General features: G+C 41.2%; 3 protein-coding genes across 8 annotated transcripts in view; all 3 read left to right on the top strand.

Moving 5' to 3' along the window:
- The window catches only part of znf143b (zinc finger protein 143b), a 10,684-nt gene extending 5,091 nt beyond the window's left edge, over positions 1-5,593 (top strand). For 5 of the 6 annotated variants that reach the window (XM_035665310.1, XM_035665314.1, XM_035665311.1 and 2 more), the window contains exons 10-15: positions 128-307; positions 562-789; positions 1,378-1,526; positions 3,085-3,237; positions 3,571-3,699; positions 5,187-5,324. In XM_035665310.1, the coding sequence (XP_035521203.1) occupies positions 128-307; positions 562-789; positions 1,378-1,526; positions 3,085-3,237; positions 3,571-3,699; positions 5,187-5,270 (923 nt within the window). In that variant the 3' untranslated portion in view covers positions 5,271-5,324. Of the gene's footprint in view, positions 1-127; positions 308-561; positions 790-1,377; positions 1,527-3,084; positions 3,238-3,570; positions 3,700-5,186 lie in introns of all 6 variants that reach the window. The other variant, XM_035665309.1, reaches the window with a different exon arrangement.
- Positions 5,594-6,864: 1,271 nt separating this feature from the next.
- Positions 6,865-12,929, top strand: wee1 (WEE1 G2 checkpoint kinase). The gene is made up of 10 exons (XM_035665872.1): positions 6,865-7,828; positions 8,418-8,632; positions 9,067-9,133; positions 9,357-9,529; positions 9,692-9,960; positions 10,130-10,219; positions 10,353-10,438; positions 10,533-10,703; positions 11,123-11,268; positions 11,493-12,929. The coding sequence occupies exons 1-10, from the start codon at positions 7,340-7,342 to the stop codon at positions 11,647-11,649; spliced, it is 1,863 nt and encodes a 620-aa protein (XP_035521765.1). The 5' UTR covers positions 6,865-7,339; the 3' UTR covers positions 11,650-12,929.
- A 1,113-nt stretch (positions 12,930-14,042) lies between these two features.
- swap70b (switching B cell complex subunit SWAP70b) overlaps positions 14,043-18,667 on the top strand; it is a gene marked incomplete in the record, with an annotated part of 26,308 nt that continues 21,683 nt past the window's right edge. Inside the window, 2 exon segments of the mRNA XM_035665529.1 lie at positions 14,043-14,199; positions 17,048-17,188. Of these exon segments, the coding sequence (XP_035521422.1) occupies positions 14,104-14,199; positions 17,048-17,188 (237 nt within the window).

Here is an 18,667-nt window from a genome sequence, read left to right as displayed (position 1 = left end):
GCATTATTGAGTTGATAATCAGTTTTAAATCAAAATTAAAAAGAAATATCAACAGACCCGTACAGTAAGTTTTGAAAAAATGTAGAGATGTAAACTTAAACCCTGACATCCCATTTCTTGTCTGCAGGGGAGAAGCCTTTTAAATGCCCGATTGAGGGTTGCGGCAGGTCGTTTACCACCTCGAACATCCGCAAAGTTCACATCCGAACACATACCGGGGAGCGACCGTACTACTGCTCTGAGCCAACCTGTGGAAGGTCGTTCGCCAGTGCCACAAACTACAAGAACCATATGAGGATACATACTGGTGAGTCCCGTTACATCACAGTGTGGCCATTCATTTGATCCTTCCACACCAACTTTTAACAAGTTATTAAACTCTGGGTTGGTGTCCTACTCAAGCACAACTGATGTCTGTATTGAGCCTTAAGTTAACACTTAGTAATACTTGAGTTATTGTTATTAGCATTGCATTATGGGCTGACATGTTCAACTTCTAATTTAAAAATAAAAGAAATAAATTTTTTTCCTAATGTCTGACTACCTTCTTCTTTTCTCCAGGAGAGAAACCATATGTGTGTACAGTGCCTGGCTGTGAAAAGCGCTTCACAGAATACTCCAGCCTTTACAAACACCATGTTGTTCATACACCCTGCAAACCTTACAACTGCAACCATTGTGGAAAAACCTACAAGCAGATCTCAACGCTTGCAATGCACAAACGCACAGCCCACAATGACACAGAGCCAATCGAGGAGGAGCAGGAGGCCTACTTTGAACCCCCAACAGGTCAGTGAAAAGATGACAATAAAGAGAAAAGAGTAGTTTTTGATGAAGGTCTATGAGCTGTGGAGTAGATCAAGCTTAAATATGAACAAATCAGCAACCGTTTTAATAATTGATTTTCAAACAAAAATATCAAACATTCTCTGGTTGCAGCTTCTTCAGTGGGAAAATTTGATGTGGGAAAATATAACAGACATTTTTCACTGTTGTCTGACATTTGATAGAACTACCAAGATCATATTTGGATAATCTATAATGAAAATATTTAATAATCATTAGACCTTAGTTAGTGTCATTGGTAACACCTGTGTTTACCCTACCCTGGCTGTGAAAAAGGTCTATTGAAAACTTTTCATAGTTCCAAATTCTTAAATGTCACTATTTTGCTTTAGTTTATCAGCATGAACATATATAGAAGTAGGTGCATATGAAAGAAAAAACTAAACTACCTATAGCATGATTTTTTTTAAATGTAAAATGTGTGCAACATTTACACAGAATGGAAATAATTAATTATCAAATTACATATGAATATTGTAATATCATTATCTCAAATACTGACAAAAACCAAATCTTTCAATCTCAATTCAGATGCCATTGATGACCCCAATGTCAGCTACACGTCAGCGGTGGTTGAGGCAGATGACTCCGGCTCTGAGCAGGTTCCTGTGGAGAGCTCAGACATGGTTGGTCAGCAACACGTTGCCTTGGTAACACAGGAGGATGGAACACAACAGCAGGTAATGGAAAACAAATCATAACAACTCCCAAGATTCACCATTTCAATGTTTTTTTATGCAAGACATTCAGACTGTGGTCCCTGTTCTCGAACTTTGCCCCCTGCTGGCCACTGTGTAAGTCAGGCCGTACAAGCCAAGACCTCAAACAGGCTCTTTACTAATGTGTGCTCTGTTGCTCTTCACAAACTGGAGGCATCTAAACTACCATTTGTCCACAGACTGCATGGTTATAGAATAAAACTGAAAGAAAAACACAGATGGTAGAAAAAAAATCTGTTGTGGGCAATAGGGCTTTTATGATAACTGCAAAAATAAAATATTGCGCTATTGATTAGCCAACTGCAGCAGATGGCAAACCAACATCATCGTCGCGTTCAGTATTTGATTTTTAAGACGGTAGGGGCTCGCAGAGCGGTGAGACTGAAGAGACTCGACACAGCAGAAGCACTGTCTGACGTAGCCTCTGCGTCACTCGCTCTGGAAGAACTCAGATGGGAGACACCCGCAGTCTTTTTTCAATTATTTGGTGTGATAATTCGCCACAGCTATGCCTCTGTGTGCCTCCTGCGGCTCGCCAGTGTTTCAGTTTTAATGAGAGACCCTATTAACCGGTGACTTTCAGCCAAAGAAAATTACAGACCCAAGAGGCAGGAGGAGGGAAAGTGCAGGTGATTAGAGCAAGCAGTTACTGAGATGAGCCAGGGAGAATTGAGGAGGGAAATGACTTCACCATGACAGCCGTAATGGACAAACAACTCATCTGCCTAGCAGTAACGATAAGAGCCCAAGCAGATGTGGGGTTACCTAAAAGAAAAGTTCATCATAAAATAGTTTATTTTTCTGGGCTTAAAGGCTGCATTGGTATGATTCAAACTTCCAAAGTTCCAGTGAAGTAATACTTCTACTAATAATAATTTGTAAAACACTGTTCTTAACAAACTTACCTAGTACTTTACAGTGAAAATAAATTGGAAAATAATTAGAACTTTCCGTCTGCCTCTCCTCTTTTCTGCTGAGCTGTGTATCTGTGGGAGAGCAGGGGGCTGAGCCTTTGCTCAGAGGAGAGACAGACAGTGGTGAAGAGCCGACACGCTGCAACAAAAGCCCTGCGAGGCAAAAATCTAATCAGTGCAAAATTTGTACAGATGATAAAAATAAACACTCAATAGAATACAGTTCATTCAGGTAACTTCAGGCAAAGACTGCACGGAAGCAGGAAACACTGGAGTATACTTTTAAAGGGAGAGAGAAACTTCCCCGAGACAGCGACAGGACCAAAAAGATTACAGGGAGGGAACAGCTTTGATGCAGTGTTTTTACTTAATGCTATATATGCCTATAGTGACATTTCATCTAGCTCTACTCTAGGCTGTAACCCTTCTGTCATTTTTTGTGCCTTGTGTCTCTGTATTTTGGTGTTCATATAACTAAGTAATGAAGGCAGGATAAGAGCTGAGATATTTGAAGAGAAAATGACCATGTTGTTCCGCATTAGATTTAAGTCCCATTGTGCCTGAATGATTGACTGTGAAACTGAATGTATTGTGTGTCACATCAGGTCAGTATCTCTGAAGCAGACTTACAAGCTATGGGTGGCACAATCACCATGGTAACTCAAGAAGGCACAACCATAACCATCCCAGCACACGAACTGGCAACACAAGGCGCTCACTCGGTTACCATGGTAACAACAGACGGCTCAGATGAACAGGTAAACAATTACTTCAGATCATGTCAGAATAAGGTGCTGTTTTTTGTACAGAGGTTTTTTTCACAGTTTGTCACGTGATGTATTAATGCATAAGCTAATTTACTGACGCTGACTGAAACCCAGGATACAAGAATTTACTGTGAAACAGTTACAAACTAGACAAACAGCCAACCCACAGCAGTCTTTTCCAGGTGTCTGCCCATTTTTAACCTGATGATTGGACATTCAACCAAAACTCTTCTGGATCCGTGATGGCACCAGATGCGGCCACTAATTGTGAACCAACGCCAAAGCAGCTGTTTGATTTCTGTACAATGTCTTTGTCTCCCTCAGGTGGCCATCATGACACCCGACATGGCCTCGTTCCAAACGGTGGAGGAGGCAGCCTACAGCCAAGAGCAAGATGACATTCATCCTGTCACATTACTGGCCACCTCCAACGGCACTCACATTGCTGTGCAGGTTGGTAGACCCACACCATAGGAGTGAATAGACTGGTGGGAGAGTTCCAACCTGTGACTTTGATTCGTTCACTTTATAAAGAAGAAGACTGGATACATCTGACACCCCGTTTTGTGTAAACAGAAGAAACTGTTACATCTCTGAAATGGATCATTTGAGAATTAACGTTCAGCAAGAACGCATTAAATTTATCAGTTACCGACTTAGTATTGATCCTACAGAATCAGCATTTCTGCATTGATCGCTTTTGTTTTTGCTGAAATCTACCCATCTCACTCAATGTTGTGTTTCTTATGAGACAGACAGGGGTTTCTAACCTGACTGCATCATATGGTTTGTTGCACAGAACCATCTGGGAAGTCGTTATTGGAAACTGTTTGGAAAAGGGCGGGCACTTTCTAAAAATACTATACTATATACAGATGATTGGATGAACCCTCTGTCTATCACCGTCTCTTACTGAAGCCAGAGGGAGAAGAACAAAAACATCAAGTCCAGCCGACTACTTTATTATATACATTTTTGATTCTAATAAAATATTGTAAGGTTAAGTAGTTAATTCAAGAGGGTATTTAAGTTAGTCTCCCCCCTGAATAATCCCTCCCCAGATCCCACCTTGTTGACCTATTTGCATAAATGCTTGACTAAAAATTATGCGTAGGTAGGGTTTAGCTCAGGGGGGTGTAGGTGTGATGCTGCCCTCCTGCTGGGGCATTTGATGAGGGATGAAACTAAACCAGAAACCTCCACAGGACGTGTGATCTTACATGTAATCCAAATTCATGATGACATTTGTATTATTTGTATTTCTTTTTTTCTTGACACCACAACAAAAGCAGAAGGAAATGAGTGGGACTTTCTAGACATTATACCCTTAAACATCAAAATTATAATGCAGTTTTTTTAAAGCTAAATAAATAATATAGAACTTCATCAGAGCCATATCAAATTGCCGTGTTTCCATGCCTAACGTTCAGAGCCAGAGCCGACAAGTACCCATGAACACTGCAGTGTCATTTGGAATGAATTTCGATTGTACCCTTTCCCACTGAAGACAAAAACCAGATGTTGGAGGGGTGACCACGTAATTATGTGACGACAAACATTTAAACCCTACATTATCTTAAATTTAAATACTATCTTAACTCTTTAGGCCTAAAACCCCTGTGGGGCTACGATTGCATCAAAGGTCAGAGGTCTGATTACCAACATTTATTAATCCTGAAAGACACTGTTTTTATTTACCCCCCTATTGCTCTCCCTGAAAAGGAGAGCAAACACTCCTTGTCCACCTTTTACCACCATGTGACACTCATCAATGAAATTCAGGAGCCTTTAACATAGTCAGTCACAGTCAGAGGTGGTATTGTCTTTTAAATGGGTGGCAGGGTAAATAGATTACATCAGAGGTAGTGATCGATTAACAGTGCTTATCAGTGTGTCAATCAATGTTTGAATTATGCACATTGTTTTCCTTTTCTCTGTAGCTCAGTGATCAGCCTTCCCTGGAGGAAGCCATCAGAATAGCATCAAGAATACAGCAAGGCGAGTCGCCAGGCCTGGATGATTGATGGACTCATTATGGACTATGATTTAGCATCAAAACCATCTCAATTGGACTATATCAACGAGAGAAATCACAAGTCTTCCTCCATGGTTTTTTTCCACAAAAGACCTTAGCTTTTATGTGTACATAGGATTTTGATAACTGGAGTTCTGCTATGCTGTTTTGTCCCTCAACCAAATAGATGGGAGAGGGGAAAAAATGCTTTCTAATGTTGATGGTGCCCAGTGCACAGTGCATTGTACAGCTAATGCTATTTCTAATAAAAAAAAGGACAAAAACATTGTGATCAATTGATGCTACTTGGTTTTTGAACACTTGATAGTCACTTTTAAAGCTGCCTATGGTAAGTTTTATAAAAAATAAATGTTGTCATATACAGTTATAATTGTTGAGTTAGAAATCAAACATCTTTCCTGGCTCTGATTGGTGGTTTTCGTTCAGACACGGTGGATTCTTTCTTTTTTTCATAGATTATCTGTCAGGATACAGTAAGAGTTTCAGCAAACATGACAAAGTTATTTTAATTAAAGTTACCTCCTGTAAGGTAAAAAAATACCCATAGCACATACAGAAAAAAAGTGATATAAAGATTAATTCAAAGGTAACATAACACAAACTGTAATTCATGTTAAGGTCTGTCTCCTGATAAGAGACAATGTACTAGGCACACATGCTGTGTGTGCGATTTGTAAAACAACCTCTTATTTTAAATTATAAATTTTCCATCATGAACTGCAAAGTGGATGTATAAAGCCCCCTTACACTTGAAACTTATTAAGTACATTTACTAAACTGCTGTACTTCAGTAAAATGTTTGGGTACTTGCACTTATACTTGAGTGTTTTCATATTATGCTTCATAACTCCTTGTTCACAGAGGCACATATTGGACTTTTTACTCAATTTGACAGCTGTAGTAACTAGTTTGTAGAGTTAGATTAAAAACACATTATCTTATAGTAGTGTTGTAGGTTTAAGTAACACTGTGTAAAGTAGGTAAAATTGTAACTAGCTATAAAATTACAATTATACTTAGAGCTGATAAATGAGTAATTAAAGTCTTATATAATACAGTAAGTAATGATCTGAGGGGGGCTTTCAACATAACGAGTCAATTTAATACTAAGTACAAATTACTAAAAAAAAGTTTCTTAATTTTACTTGTGATTGTTTCTGTTGATATTACTTGTAATTGAGTATGTTTATGTGGTGGTATTACTAGTCTTACAGTACAGATCAGTATAAGAGAAGTGCGGTATTTATTATGAGTAGTTAAACTTTTTAACCGACCGAAACCACTTTTACTATAAAACAATTGGCTTGGATTCGTATTAGTCCTGTAGAAAGGGAACTTTGACTTCGATCTTTTTATGTTTCGCGGCATCTTTCATCATGCCGTCTCAATAATTGGCGCATTGTCTCCCAGTTGATGTTATTGTGTGACTCCGGCTACATGAAAGACGCCCGTTCGCGCCAGATTGTTGCTCGGCCACCGATGACGTAACGCCTCCCGAATCCTCTCTGGAACGCCCATCTTTCAAAATTCCAAGACGCGCTCTGATTGGCTGCCCGCGGACACGAGACCAACGGTCGCGGGAAGTCCTTTGCCACGCGCGTGATAGGAAGAGAACGGCTCCTGACTCATTCAAACTCTTGTAAACATTGGTATGGTTTTGTTGCGGAAAGACGTGTTTCTGTGTCGGTGAGCAATCGACCAGGTAGTGACGGATACCGATACTTGACTGGACCCGGTAGTTTGAGTGTTTATTTTTGGTTTAGGACCAACTTTGGACGTTGTAACGTTACCTACGGTGACTACTAGCTAACTAGTCCGCAGCCATTTCAGCGTTGGATGGGCGTGTAGGAGTTCGCTAACTTTTTCTCTGGTAGGTTAAAGTAGCGTCTACCGTCTCGCTGTATAGTGTTTGGACACTCTTTAGCCAATACCTTTATTTTAAGGTAGATAGAAGTCGGCTAGCTTTGTGTTTTTTGTGCGAGAAAAGCCACTGCAACAGTAGCGGGGGTCCAACCGCGTGATTTTCCCGTCGACGAAGCCGGGGTTTAAATCCTGAAAATGTCGAGCTACAGCCGCCATCGGCACGGATCCCCCTCCCCGAAATCTCGACCCATTCGTCAGAAATTACAGTTTACATCCAGCGACGGGGAGGACGACCCGATTGAGGACGTCAACAACAGCACCGGAGGAGAATCAGGCTTCACGGAGATGGATTCACCGACGCCAGTGCGACGGGACGCCGTCGATAAGCGGCTGGAGGGGAGCAGCAGCCCCCTGAACCAGTCCGGCAGGGACGACGACGTGGAGCTGTGGGACGAGGATAGTTTTGGCTCCCCGTCCCACCTGCGGTCACCGGGCAGTGTTATCTTCGCCAACTGCTCGCCGTCACCGAGGAAGACTTCTCGGCTGTACGGAGGGTCACCGGAGCGGTCCTACGTCCAGGACGACGGGGAAGGATCCAGCTCCCCGATCCCGGACTGCCCCGACACACCTCCGCATAAAACCTTCAGAAAACTGCGACTTTTTGACACACCGCACACGCCAAAGGTTAGTATTTGTGGATTATGTGGGTGAAGTGTTTCTAAGAAATGGTTTTATGTGTGAGCAGTGGCGGAGTTTACTTTAAAAAAAGGTTTGCAAGGTACCCGGATTTAAACTCATGCTCTCGGCTCATGTGATCTTGCAGAAGCACGTACACGGAGCATTTTGGAGTCAATGTCCTCCCTAAATGTCTCAGAAGTGTCTTTTGTCGGTCTGGACTCCCGAAACTCAGATTTTGCTCATTGTGAAACTTGTCAGGCGTTGAAGTAGAAAGAGAGTCGGAATAAAATGCGAAAACACGAAACTTAAACAGTGAGGTCGGGTCTTGTTTTTGAATTCACGGGATATTGGGATACTTTTGCTCTGTCGGTTAACACAGTGACCCACTTAATGTACAAACTGCACTGTTGCATAATGCTCCCACTGTAGGCAGCCAGAGGTACATGGAGTTTTATGTCAGGGCATGTCTTTATCGGTGATGACTGCATTTACACCGCACTGCCCTTTAAGCATCCACATAGTGCACAGTTGTCTACATTGTAAGCTTTGTGTCCCCGCTGCTGCTTTAATTAAGCACTAAATCTTTCTTCTTCAGAGTTTGCTGTCCAGAGCCAGGGGCTCCGCTCCGGGATCCTCTAGCAGGAGAGTTGCCCTGTTCAAGAATGTGGAGCCTTCAGGGAAGTCGATCACAGACAGCAGCAGAAGACAGCAGACCCCCCTGGTCAACTTTAACCCCTTCACCCCAGACTCCCTGCTCATCCAGTCCGCCACACAACAGAGAAACAACAGAAAACGGGCACACTGGAATGAGTAAGTTGCTCCGATGTTTTCTGTCTGACAGGTTTCTTACAAATACCTCTTCTAATCACAGAAATCTATTGTAACCAAAAGGCCTGCAGGTTATAGTACTTTTCCAAACTGCCTGGGGCAGATAAGATCAGTAATCTGGTTACACATTTCTAACCCTGGTCAGTTTGTGTATAATAACTTTTTAATCTCCTCACACGCTGTTAATCCTGTGTAGCAGAGCCATGCTGAACAACCGTACCTGTTGTCCTGAGCACATCAAACCCATTGTTAAAATAACCAGATACGTTAAAGCCGTTGACTAAGGCCAGGGGGTTTGGCTGGGAACCAAGACCTCATGGTTACTGGTGAACCTTACCATGTGCTTGTGAAGCCCCTGGTGCTGCCCCCTGCTGTACAGAATGCTAACCAACAACTATCTGTCTTTGGTCTTTCAGCTCTTGTGGAGAAGACATGGAGGCAAGTGACGGCGAGGGAGAGGAGGAGGTCTTACCACCGTCCAAGGTAATTAAATGTTCATTTGGTTCACATAAATTACATAAAGTGATACATGTTTACACTTAGGAATATAGTTATTTGTCTTCATTAGACATTATAATATCTCAAATTTAGTTTTAGGGTGGTTACTAATGACATCTTCATTGTTGTTTAATCTGTTGTTGTTGTTTTTGGCTACTGGGAAATAATGGATTAACAAATGCTTATAATAAACTTCTTCTGCCCTCAGAGGATCACCATGATGGAAAGTAACATGATGTCCAGGTACACCTCAGAGTTCCTAGAGCTTGAGAAGATTGGCTGTGGGGAGTTTGGTGCTGTGTTCAAGTGCGTGAAAAGACTTGACGGCTGCATCTACGCAATCAAGAGATCAAAGAAACCTCTGGCAGGATCAGTAGATGAGTACGTTGAATTTATAATTCTTTCAAAAGATTACACCTTAATTGTTTCATGTTATTTTTGCGACACTGTTATCTTAAAGTCCAGTGTCCAATGTGTCTAAACCCCCCTCCCCCCTTCAAACAGGAAAAACTTAATTAAAACGGTCTGTTCCCCTCTTTACAGGCAGAATGCCTTACGGGAAGTGTATGCCCATGCTGTGCTGGGCCAACATCCCCACGTGGTGCGTTACTACTCAGCCTGGGCCGAGGACGACCACATGCTCATCCAGAATGAGTACTGCAACGGCGGCACGCTCTCCGATGTCATCGCAGAGAACTACAGACGGCTCAGTTACCTGACGGAGCTGGAGCTGAAAGATCTGCTGCTGCAAGTCACACGAGGGCTCAAGTACATCCACTCGACTTCTCTGGTGCACATGGACATCAAGCCCAGTAAGTACTTAAGGGTGATATGAAGTGATACAAATTCTAGTAGTAATAATTGCCAGTACATTATTATAAAAGAATATTAATGATGAATAATAAATAAATAAAACGGGAGCATGAGGCGTAACATTAATGTGTTCTGCAACTAATGGAAATATCCCTGATTTTGTCCTAGGCAACATCTTTATTTCACGGAAGTCTGTAGCCAGCTGTGATGAATGTGATGAAGATGATGGACTTGCCACCAGCGCTGTTTACAAAATAGGTAAGCCACAGTACTTGTGTAATGACTTCTGGTATTTGAAGGTTTTGTGGTGGTGTTTAATTACTGAAGCACAGCCACCAACACTGTATCCATTTCTCCCCTAATACGTTTATTGCATGTGTTCCTTCTGCAGGTGATCTTGGTCATGTGACAAGAGTGAACAATCCACAAGTGGAGGAGGGTGACAGCAGATACCTGGCCAATGAAGTTTTACAAGAGGTTTGTCATCTCAACTTTAATACTGCCTCTACTTTTACAGACAGAGCTTCACAGAGGTGTTAATATTTGTATTGGTCTGATTTTCTCTTTGTAGGACTACAGTAACTTGACGAAGGCGGACATCTTTGCTCTGGCTCTGACTGTTGTCAGCGCCTCAGGGGCCGAGCCTCTTCCTACTAATGGAGACAAATGGCACGAGATCCGACAGGGCAAACTCCCCGCTATCCCCCAAGTACTTTCTCCAGAGTTTCTCAGTCTCCTCAAGGTAACAGTCAACACTATTTCTGTCTCCTGTCTCTTTGTTTCTGATGAATAATAGAAGCTGTGTAAGTTTTAGAGCCTTGTGTTGTGTCCTGTGAGATGGTTTCTGCACATTCATTTTGTACAGTTATTAGATTGTTTTAGAATAAGGCCCAAAAGAAAATGTTTTACTCTTTATCCTGAGGCAAAGGGCTAATGTTTTGGTAGAGGGATCTGTAACAAATCTATCACAGGTTTTTCTGTGAAATTGGCTACTCAAGTTCATTCATTTGAAAATAATTTGGTTAGAGACTATTGTTTCTGGGCTGAACAGCAGAACTTTTTCTTCTTAAACTATTCCTTGTTTTTGCTGCTCGATGACTTTGTGCTTTGTTGAGCGTTCCTTTATTGACTTAATCTTATCTCTCTGTTTTTGTCTTTCAGTTGATGATCCACCCTGATCACAGTAGACGGCCATCAACATCAGAACTCATAAAACACCCGGTGCTTCTCACTGCTGCCAGAATGAGTGCAGACCAGCTGAGAGTCGAACTCAACGCAGAGAAGTTCAAGAACGCACTGCTTCAAAAGTGAGTTTACAATGGACTCGTGCTGATTAGTGGGAAGACAATCTAGAGAAACAGTTTTTTTAGACAGACTTTGATTACGTGGTTAAAGTAGAGAAATTCCAAAAAACTGATTCTAGATTCTCCACTGTAAATATTTATGGATTTACCTTGTTACGTCAGCTTTAATCAAAGACATTGACCTTTGCCTTTTATAAATGTTAACTGTACTTCTTTATCTTCCTCAGGGAGCTAAAGAAGGCGCAGATGGCTAGAGCTGTAGCAGAGGAGAAGGTTTTGTCCACCGACAGGATCCTGACCCGCTCCACAGTCCAGTCCAACCCCAGAACCTCCAGACTCATCGGCAAGAAGATGAATCGATCGGTCAGCCTCACCATCTACTGAGACTTTAATCCACCCTGACAGGACGTGAAACACGAAGGCTCATGGACCTTTTAATCAGAACCGTTCAGACGAGACTGTCTCTTTTTTGTTTTTCTTTTCGAAGAGAACCCTGTCAGGCACGGTGTTGGGCTCTTCCGCCCAATCAAAGCTGTAGACTGTTACTACACCAAACTGGAACTCATTCCTATAGACTCTTAAAGGGTAACTGCGGTGTTTTTCAACAGGGACCTTTTCTCCTGTGCTCTTGTGTCAACGTGACTATTGAGGGGAAAAGTTTTGAATCTGGTCCAGTATTAAGCTGCAGCCATAAGGGTTACAGCGTAATCCTTCAGGGCGATTGTCTGGTCTCGCTCAAGGAGAAGGCTCATATGAAAATGGTTGACACAAATAAGGTCCCGGTTGAAAAATACAGAAGTTACCCTGTAATGCCAACATGGTTCAGCCCTTTTTCCCAGTGGACTGGACTTGGAATAAAGTATCATTCCTCAAAGGTAGTTACTGTACCTTTTACATTCAGTCATTCCTTAAGTTTGCATAGACGTCAGGCTCTCTCTCCATTCCTGTCCCTGCACTTCCCTCGACAAAGCCGAAGCCAATTGTTGGCGGATCAAAAGCCGCAGTGAAGTTCTCTTCAGTGTGAATGTACTTGCCGTAGCCGTGCGCACCTTACTGCCTGTCAAATGCCTGATGCTGGGTACCAGGGGGTCTGAGAACTGATTTCTGTGTTTGTAATGGAGCACTTTGGAGGCAACACGTGGAACTTGCCACGTTTTTTGTTTTTTTTTTTAAAAGAAAAAAGAAACCCTTGCTGCTATTGATGTTTTGTGTGTATCAGGGTTTGGCTAGTTTCAGCTTGGATCGTTCTAGAGGTCATTGGCTCTTATTTTCAAGTAGCAGGAGTCCATTTCCCCCCATTTAATGTCCGTTTCATTTTTCTGGTTGGATGGAAAATGGCTGAATCCATTTGAGGAAAATCATCAAATTGGTTTGAAGTACCAAAGCCAGTGCGTTGACTCATTATGTGGAAGGGTAGAATTGATCCGTACTTTGATTTCCCCTGTTGATTGGTGCTGCCAACCCTGCCTTGTAGCATTAGAACAATCATTGTCCTGTTCTTTGGATCATCCTTTGTTCTGTTATTTTCTTTTCCCACAAGGCTCATTTTCAATTAATGTTTAGAAGTATTCCTCATCTCTTTGTTCTTGTAACCTCTGACACAAAATCCCTCCCTGTTGTTGTAACTTGTATGTTCTTTTAATAAATTCTCACCATCTACACTTTCTGCTCTGTTCAGTGTGGTATTATTAGCCGGGCTAGCTCCTACACCTACACTATTAATGCGTGCAGTGGAAATAAGAGAAGTATTTATGCAGAATTTATATAATTATAGATTATAGATCATTTCAAAAAAGTCCCATCCTCAAATGTTAGAATCTCTGTTGTATATCTTTACACTTTTATATCTTTGGGTGTGTTTGAACAAATCTATAATCTTGTATTTCCATTTTCCGATACTATATTTCTACTCCACTACTCTTTAGGGGGAAAATGTGTGGGCTCCTTTTTACTATATTTATTGAACAGCTTTAGTTAGTTTGCACATTCATATTGTTAATACAAAATATAATCAACTAATAACTGACAGTGAGCAGCAGTAGATAAAGTAATACTAATTAGCTCCACCTTTACCAGCTGCAACAAGTGTTGGATACATCAGTGCAACAATAATAACTCATTACTATATGTCTTATTATAACTTTTGGTAGTCGATTGAGTATATTTTAATGGTAATACTTTAATAAGATCCCCTCCAGACATGTATTATGACCAATAGTCTGCTGTTTCTGAGGATTCTTCCACATAAAAAGTATCATTTCCACATTAAACTCCTTAAAAACATCTACTCCTTATACCACAATTTATGAATATGCAAAGTGTGTTCATTTCTGAAGTTTTCCTGCTGGACACAAGATGTCTCCTGTTTCTCTGCGGTCCATTCTCAGTGTGTGCATGGTGGCTTCGGGTTTCTGTATCACACCTTTTCAGTGAGCACAGAGAAACTTTCAGCAGATTGAGTGAAAACTTCCTTCTACAGTCACACATCCAACTGTAGGAACAACAAGAAAAAGTGATTTTGGACTGGAGGGGGTCTAACATTTTGAATTCAGGACTTGTAGCTTGTAGCAGAGTATTTTCTTTACACTGTGGCATTAAACTTAAACCCCCCGAGTCCTTCTCCCGCCGCTGACCCTGGATCAGCTCCTAACAGTGACATCCAGTCAGCTTTATGGTGTGTTTTTCTCTCGCTGAGCGGTGCTGCAGCTCTTCAATCATAATCATGCCAAACACGCAGTGTGACAGCGGGTCATGTGACTTTTCCCTCACTGTGTCCAACAGTCAGACTCACAGAGAGGAAGAGTCGCGCTCAGACAGTCGAGAGACAAGTTCAGCATTATGGCGCTGCGGGACGAGCTTCTAAAGTCTATCTGGCACGCGTTCACAGCTCTGGATGTGGACAAAAGCGGGAAGGTCTCCAAATCTCAGCTCAAGGTAAACTCCCTACACCTCTTTTTTTTTTTAAAGTCTGGGTTGGTGTTTGGCGAAGCAGGAAACTCCCACTAAACTCTTATATTTTGGTATGTTTTGGGCAAATTTAAAAAACTTTTTTTTTTTTTAATATAGGACACTATATGTTCTATATACGCTGCTGTGCGTGAACAGACTCCCGCAGCAGAGATGCACCTGTTTGTAGTTTGTACACTGATTGATTCAGGCTCATTTTGCTTGTGTGGACAGAAAAACTAAACACAACAGAAGTACAACCCACTGGAGGAACATTGTAGTAAAACCACTGAAGATTAATTAAAGAGTTTATATACATTTTTTAATCTTTGGAATATGATTTCCCCTCTGATATTAAAACTACCTGCATTAAAACAAAATATCTTTAGGGAAAAAAGCTTGAGTTTTAAAGTGATGCTAACGGAGACTGTGAAGGCTATAATGTAGGTTAAAGTCCATATGTAGAGAGAAACAGGTTTCTAGTGACATGAGAAGATGAACAGTGGAGGAAGTACTCAGATCCTTTACTTCTACTACTCCTTTTAGTTCTAATAACACACTGTAAAAAATACTCCATCAATAACAAGTCCTGCATTACTTAAATCTGTAAGTATAATAATGTAAGTATAAGATGTAGTTTAGTCAGTGTTAAAATTAAGTACTAAATGCAGACAAGTTAGACAAAAGAATTGGGTCGGTACTGTGTCAGTATCAGTAGACTAATCACAGCCAAGTAAAAGAAAAGAGACTTTTTTATTTTTTATTTCCTGTATAACTGGCAACATGTATACAACTTTATGACACACCCACATATTTCCAGCTCTGCGCCAGCCAAACATTGTTCAGCAGGTTCAAAGGAATCAACAGCCAGCAGCCTCTGAATCTGAAGAGAAAATGTTTCCACTATAGATCAGAACACAACGCCGCTCCAAGACATATTTTATCTGTTGAAAGAGGTGAAACTCCATCTTCTCTGGGAATTGTTCTATTGCACTATGCTGTCCACATCATCCCCTCTATGTCTGCCCACGCTAACCCCATCTGAATGCAACATGTTGTCAAAAGTCAGTCTGGGAAATACAGGAAATCACAAAATGTGTCAATTAAATGTGTGGTCACAGGAACCATTTCATCAACACTTTTCTCAGACTTCTGACATAAATCTACCAAAATAGCCAAGAGCCAGATAGTGTTTTAAATAAGTTTCTATCTACTGAAGTACCACTAAGAGTTAACAGCAACGTATCACACTTTCCACATGTATTGAACTAATTCTTTTGCATGAGCACATAATAATAAAAGTTAATGTATTTTTTATGTAATACTTCCACTGTGTAATATTAAGGAGGATCGGTCGGCAGAAATGGAATAATATTCATGGGTATGTTTTCATTAGTGTATGATAAGAACCATGTTTTTGTTAGCTTAGAATGAGCCGTTTGCCTCTACAGATGGAGTGGATCCTCTTCCACCACTATGTTGAACCACCATGTTTCTAATCTGTACCAGATGGTTTGTTACACAGAACCACCTGGGAAGTTGTCATTGGAAACAGTTTGTAAAAGGGCAGGCACTTTCAAAAAATACTCTGCATGTGATAGGTTGAAACTTCAATCAGTCAGATCAGTGAACCATAGAACGTAGTCTAATTCTTACCAAAGCCAGATGGGAGAAGAGCAAAAGCATCACTGGGGATATAAGTGATGGTAGCATCTACGCTAACTCCACCATTGTTGTTTATTGTGCTGCGTCACATATAGCGCTCACCCCAGTAGCTGCCTGGGTCTTCCTTAAAGGACGCTGATTGGTCCGGTACCACTGTAGTCTCTCCACAAATGCCTGGCAAGATGGATTCTCACATGTGTTTGTGATCCTGTGAGTCCAGCTGCCTCACAAGGTCATCATGTTTCTACAGTAGCCCAGAACAGACAAACCAAACACTGATAGTAGTTTCTCCTACATGCTTGGAAGGTCGAGCTGTATTCACATGCTTGCAATCTACAACTTCCCCGCTAGATGCTGCTGAATCCTACACAGTGGTCCTTTTTAAAGTTATGATCCTTTTGCTTTCTTGTATCCTAATGGCTGCTGACGTTTTATAGACTAAACCATTTATCAATCCATAGAGAAAATGATCACCAGATTAATCAATAATGAAAATGATTGTTAGCTGCAACCCTAGGTTCAATACTTTGTCAAGTCTAGCCAAGTGATATCAACCAGGTCTGTCACCTGGATAAATTTTTAACCTGCGTTACAAGCTTATGCTGTGGAGCATCTACCAAACACAGAGGGTCTAATGTAAGTTGCATTACGGGATTTGTAGGATCCAGTACTCAAACCATAAAAGGGACTAAAATTCCTTATGTCTCAGCTTCTGCTTCACTGAGTAAAAAAACTAAATCATAGAAGTTCTTTATCTTCAAATTTCTTCTAGACTCCAGTTGTCTGTGTTGTGTATCTCTGTGCTTCATCAGTAGTTAGCAAGTTATTTAAGTCTCTGGGAGATGAGATCAATTTGTTTCATATACTAATTAGTCCTGAAACTGTCATTTATAAAGCAAAATGGAAAACATTGTCTGGTTCCAGCTTCTCGAATGTGAGGATTGGCTGATGTTCTGTTATATATCAGTGTCAGTATTCTTGGGTCAGACAGATCAAAGTATTTAAAGACGTCAACTTGGGTTCTGGGAACTTGTGATGTTTTCTGATCTTTTAATTGATGGATGGTTTTTAATCCATTAATTTAACTAATTAACAGATTGAAAATAAAAACAACTGTGAGAAAATAATCCCATAATCAGTAACAAACAGAAGATTTTTCCCATTGTTCCAGGTGCTGTCCCACAACTTGTGTACGGTGATGAAGATCCCACATGACCCCGTGGCGCTCGAGGAGCACTTTAAAGATGACGACGAGGGTCCCGTCTCCAACCAGGGATACATGCCATACCTGAACAAGTTCATCCTGGATAAGGTATTGAAACATTTCAGGGCCTTTCTGTGAGTATGCACGTTTGTGTTGGTCTTCTTCTTCTGTGGTTCTGTTCAACCCTAAAACAAATGCACAGGTAACACTCCTGCCAAGGCCCATGACCAAGGCACTAGCTTCAGGATGGGTGAAGTGCAGCGGATAAATTTACCCAGCGGGATTAATAAAGTATGCCACCAAAATTGGAGATACGAGATTTGCCTCTTCAGTGACAGTGTATCATAACTCAACTGATTTCTCCGTATTTATAGAGGAAACAATAATGGTTTTGACATCTGAGGTTCCCTTAGGATAAAGTCAAGTCTCTGTAATAGGAGAATAAAACATTACCAGACGTATAAAAACACAAATTTGACAGCAGGACCGATGAGGCTTTAGTTCAGCTGCAGCGAGTTTATTATTATTATTATTTATTATTTTTTAATGCCCTGGGTGTTGCCTTTCGGGCCGGCTGCTCTATGCTCTGGACGTTGGAGCTTGTTGTGGGCATACACAGGCTGAGGGCGTTTTCTGCAAACACAATTCGGGGCTGAAGAAGCAGCCACCGCTTCCTCTGCAAGTTTATTACTCATACGTAAACTTAAATATCATTAAAGAGTCAAACTGTTTTATAATGTCTAAAGGGATTGTGCCACTTGTGACATCATGGTGAACTGATGTAATGTGGTGTCTTAGTTTTTTTTTTTTTGGTTACACAGTAAGAATATACCTCAGAGAGCTCTTAAGAGTATTGTATGAATTTTAACTTTGAGGTTTTGTCAGCGTCCGTTGCTAAGAGGATGTTCTCAAGGTCAGCTGTGAAACTTTTGTTTTAGCCAGACATTTTTTCGGGTTGTTAGTTCGTTGTTTTTTCATTAAGACTGCAAGACTCAGCAACTTCTGAGCAACTTCGTTGTTTCTTTATTATTGTCAGCGTTGCCTCATAAGTTCCTTGTTCCAGTTCTTAAGACATTCAAAAAAAGTTGTATGACGGGTTTAACAGCCAACATCAGTCCAGTCTCTGTGTGTGTTTGTGTGTGAAGCAGGAACACAAACTGTAACAAACTCAAAATGTACTTCTCCACTTGAATTTAAAATAAAGTTCTGTGGGTTTGTGCTTTATTTGTCTGCACAGCGTGAGTTTGTAATGGCTTACCCACTGGCAGTTCATTAAGGTTACAGAGGTTAAACTCTGTTGCATCGACTGCACCCTCTCTCACCTTTCCTTAAGGACATTTAAATTCTAGATTAGGGTTCAGGAGCAGAGACATGACGTCATGGTCAGACATTATTAGTGCCCCAACACACTCACTTTTATGTACTTTTCCACACTCACCCGTCCCGCCCTCCCATTGAAGTGGAGGTGACGGGGGCCGTGGAGAGCGAGGGCCGGTGGGTACATTCAACCTCTCTTACTCCTGAGGAAACTCCACCCGCTCACACAAGGAAACTGTGTGTGTGTGTGTATGCACGATTGTGTGTGTG

The sequence above is a fragment of the Morone saxatilis genome, unplaced genomic scaffold, assembly GCF_004916995.1.
Source record: "Morone saxatilis isolate NCDOM2014 unplaced genomic scaffold, NCSU_SB_2.0 Contig2, whole genome shotgun sequence".
NCBI lineage: Eukaryota > Metazoa > Chordata > Actinopteri > Moronidae > Morone > Morone saxatilis.
This window is presented reverse-complemented; position numbering and strand designations above follow the sequence as displayed.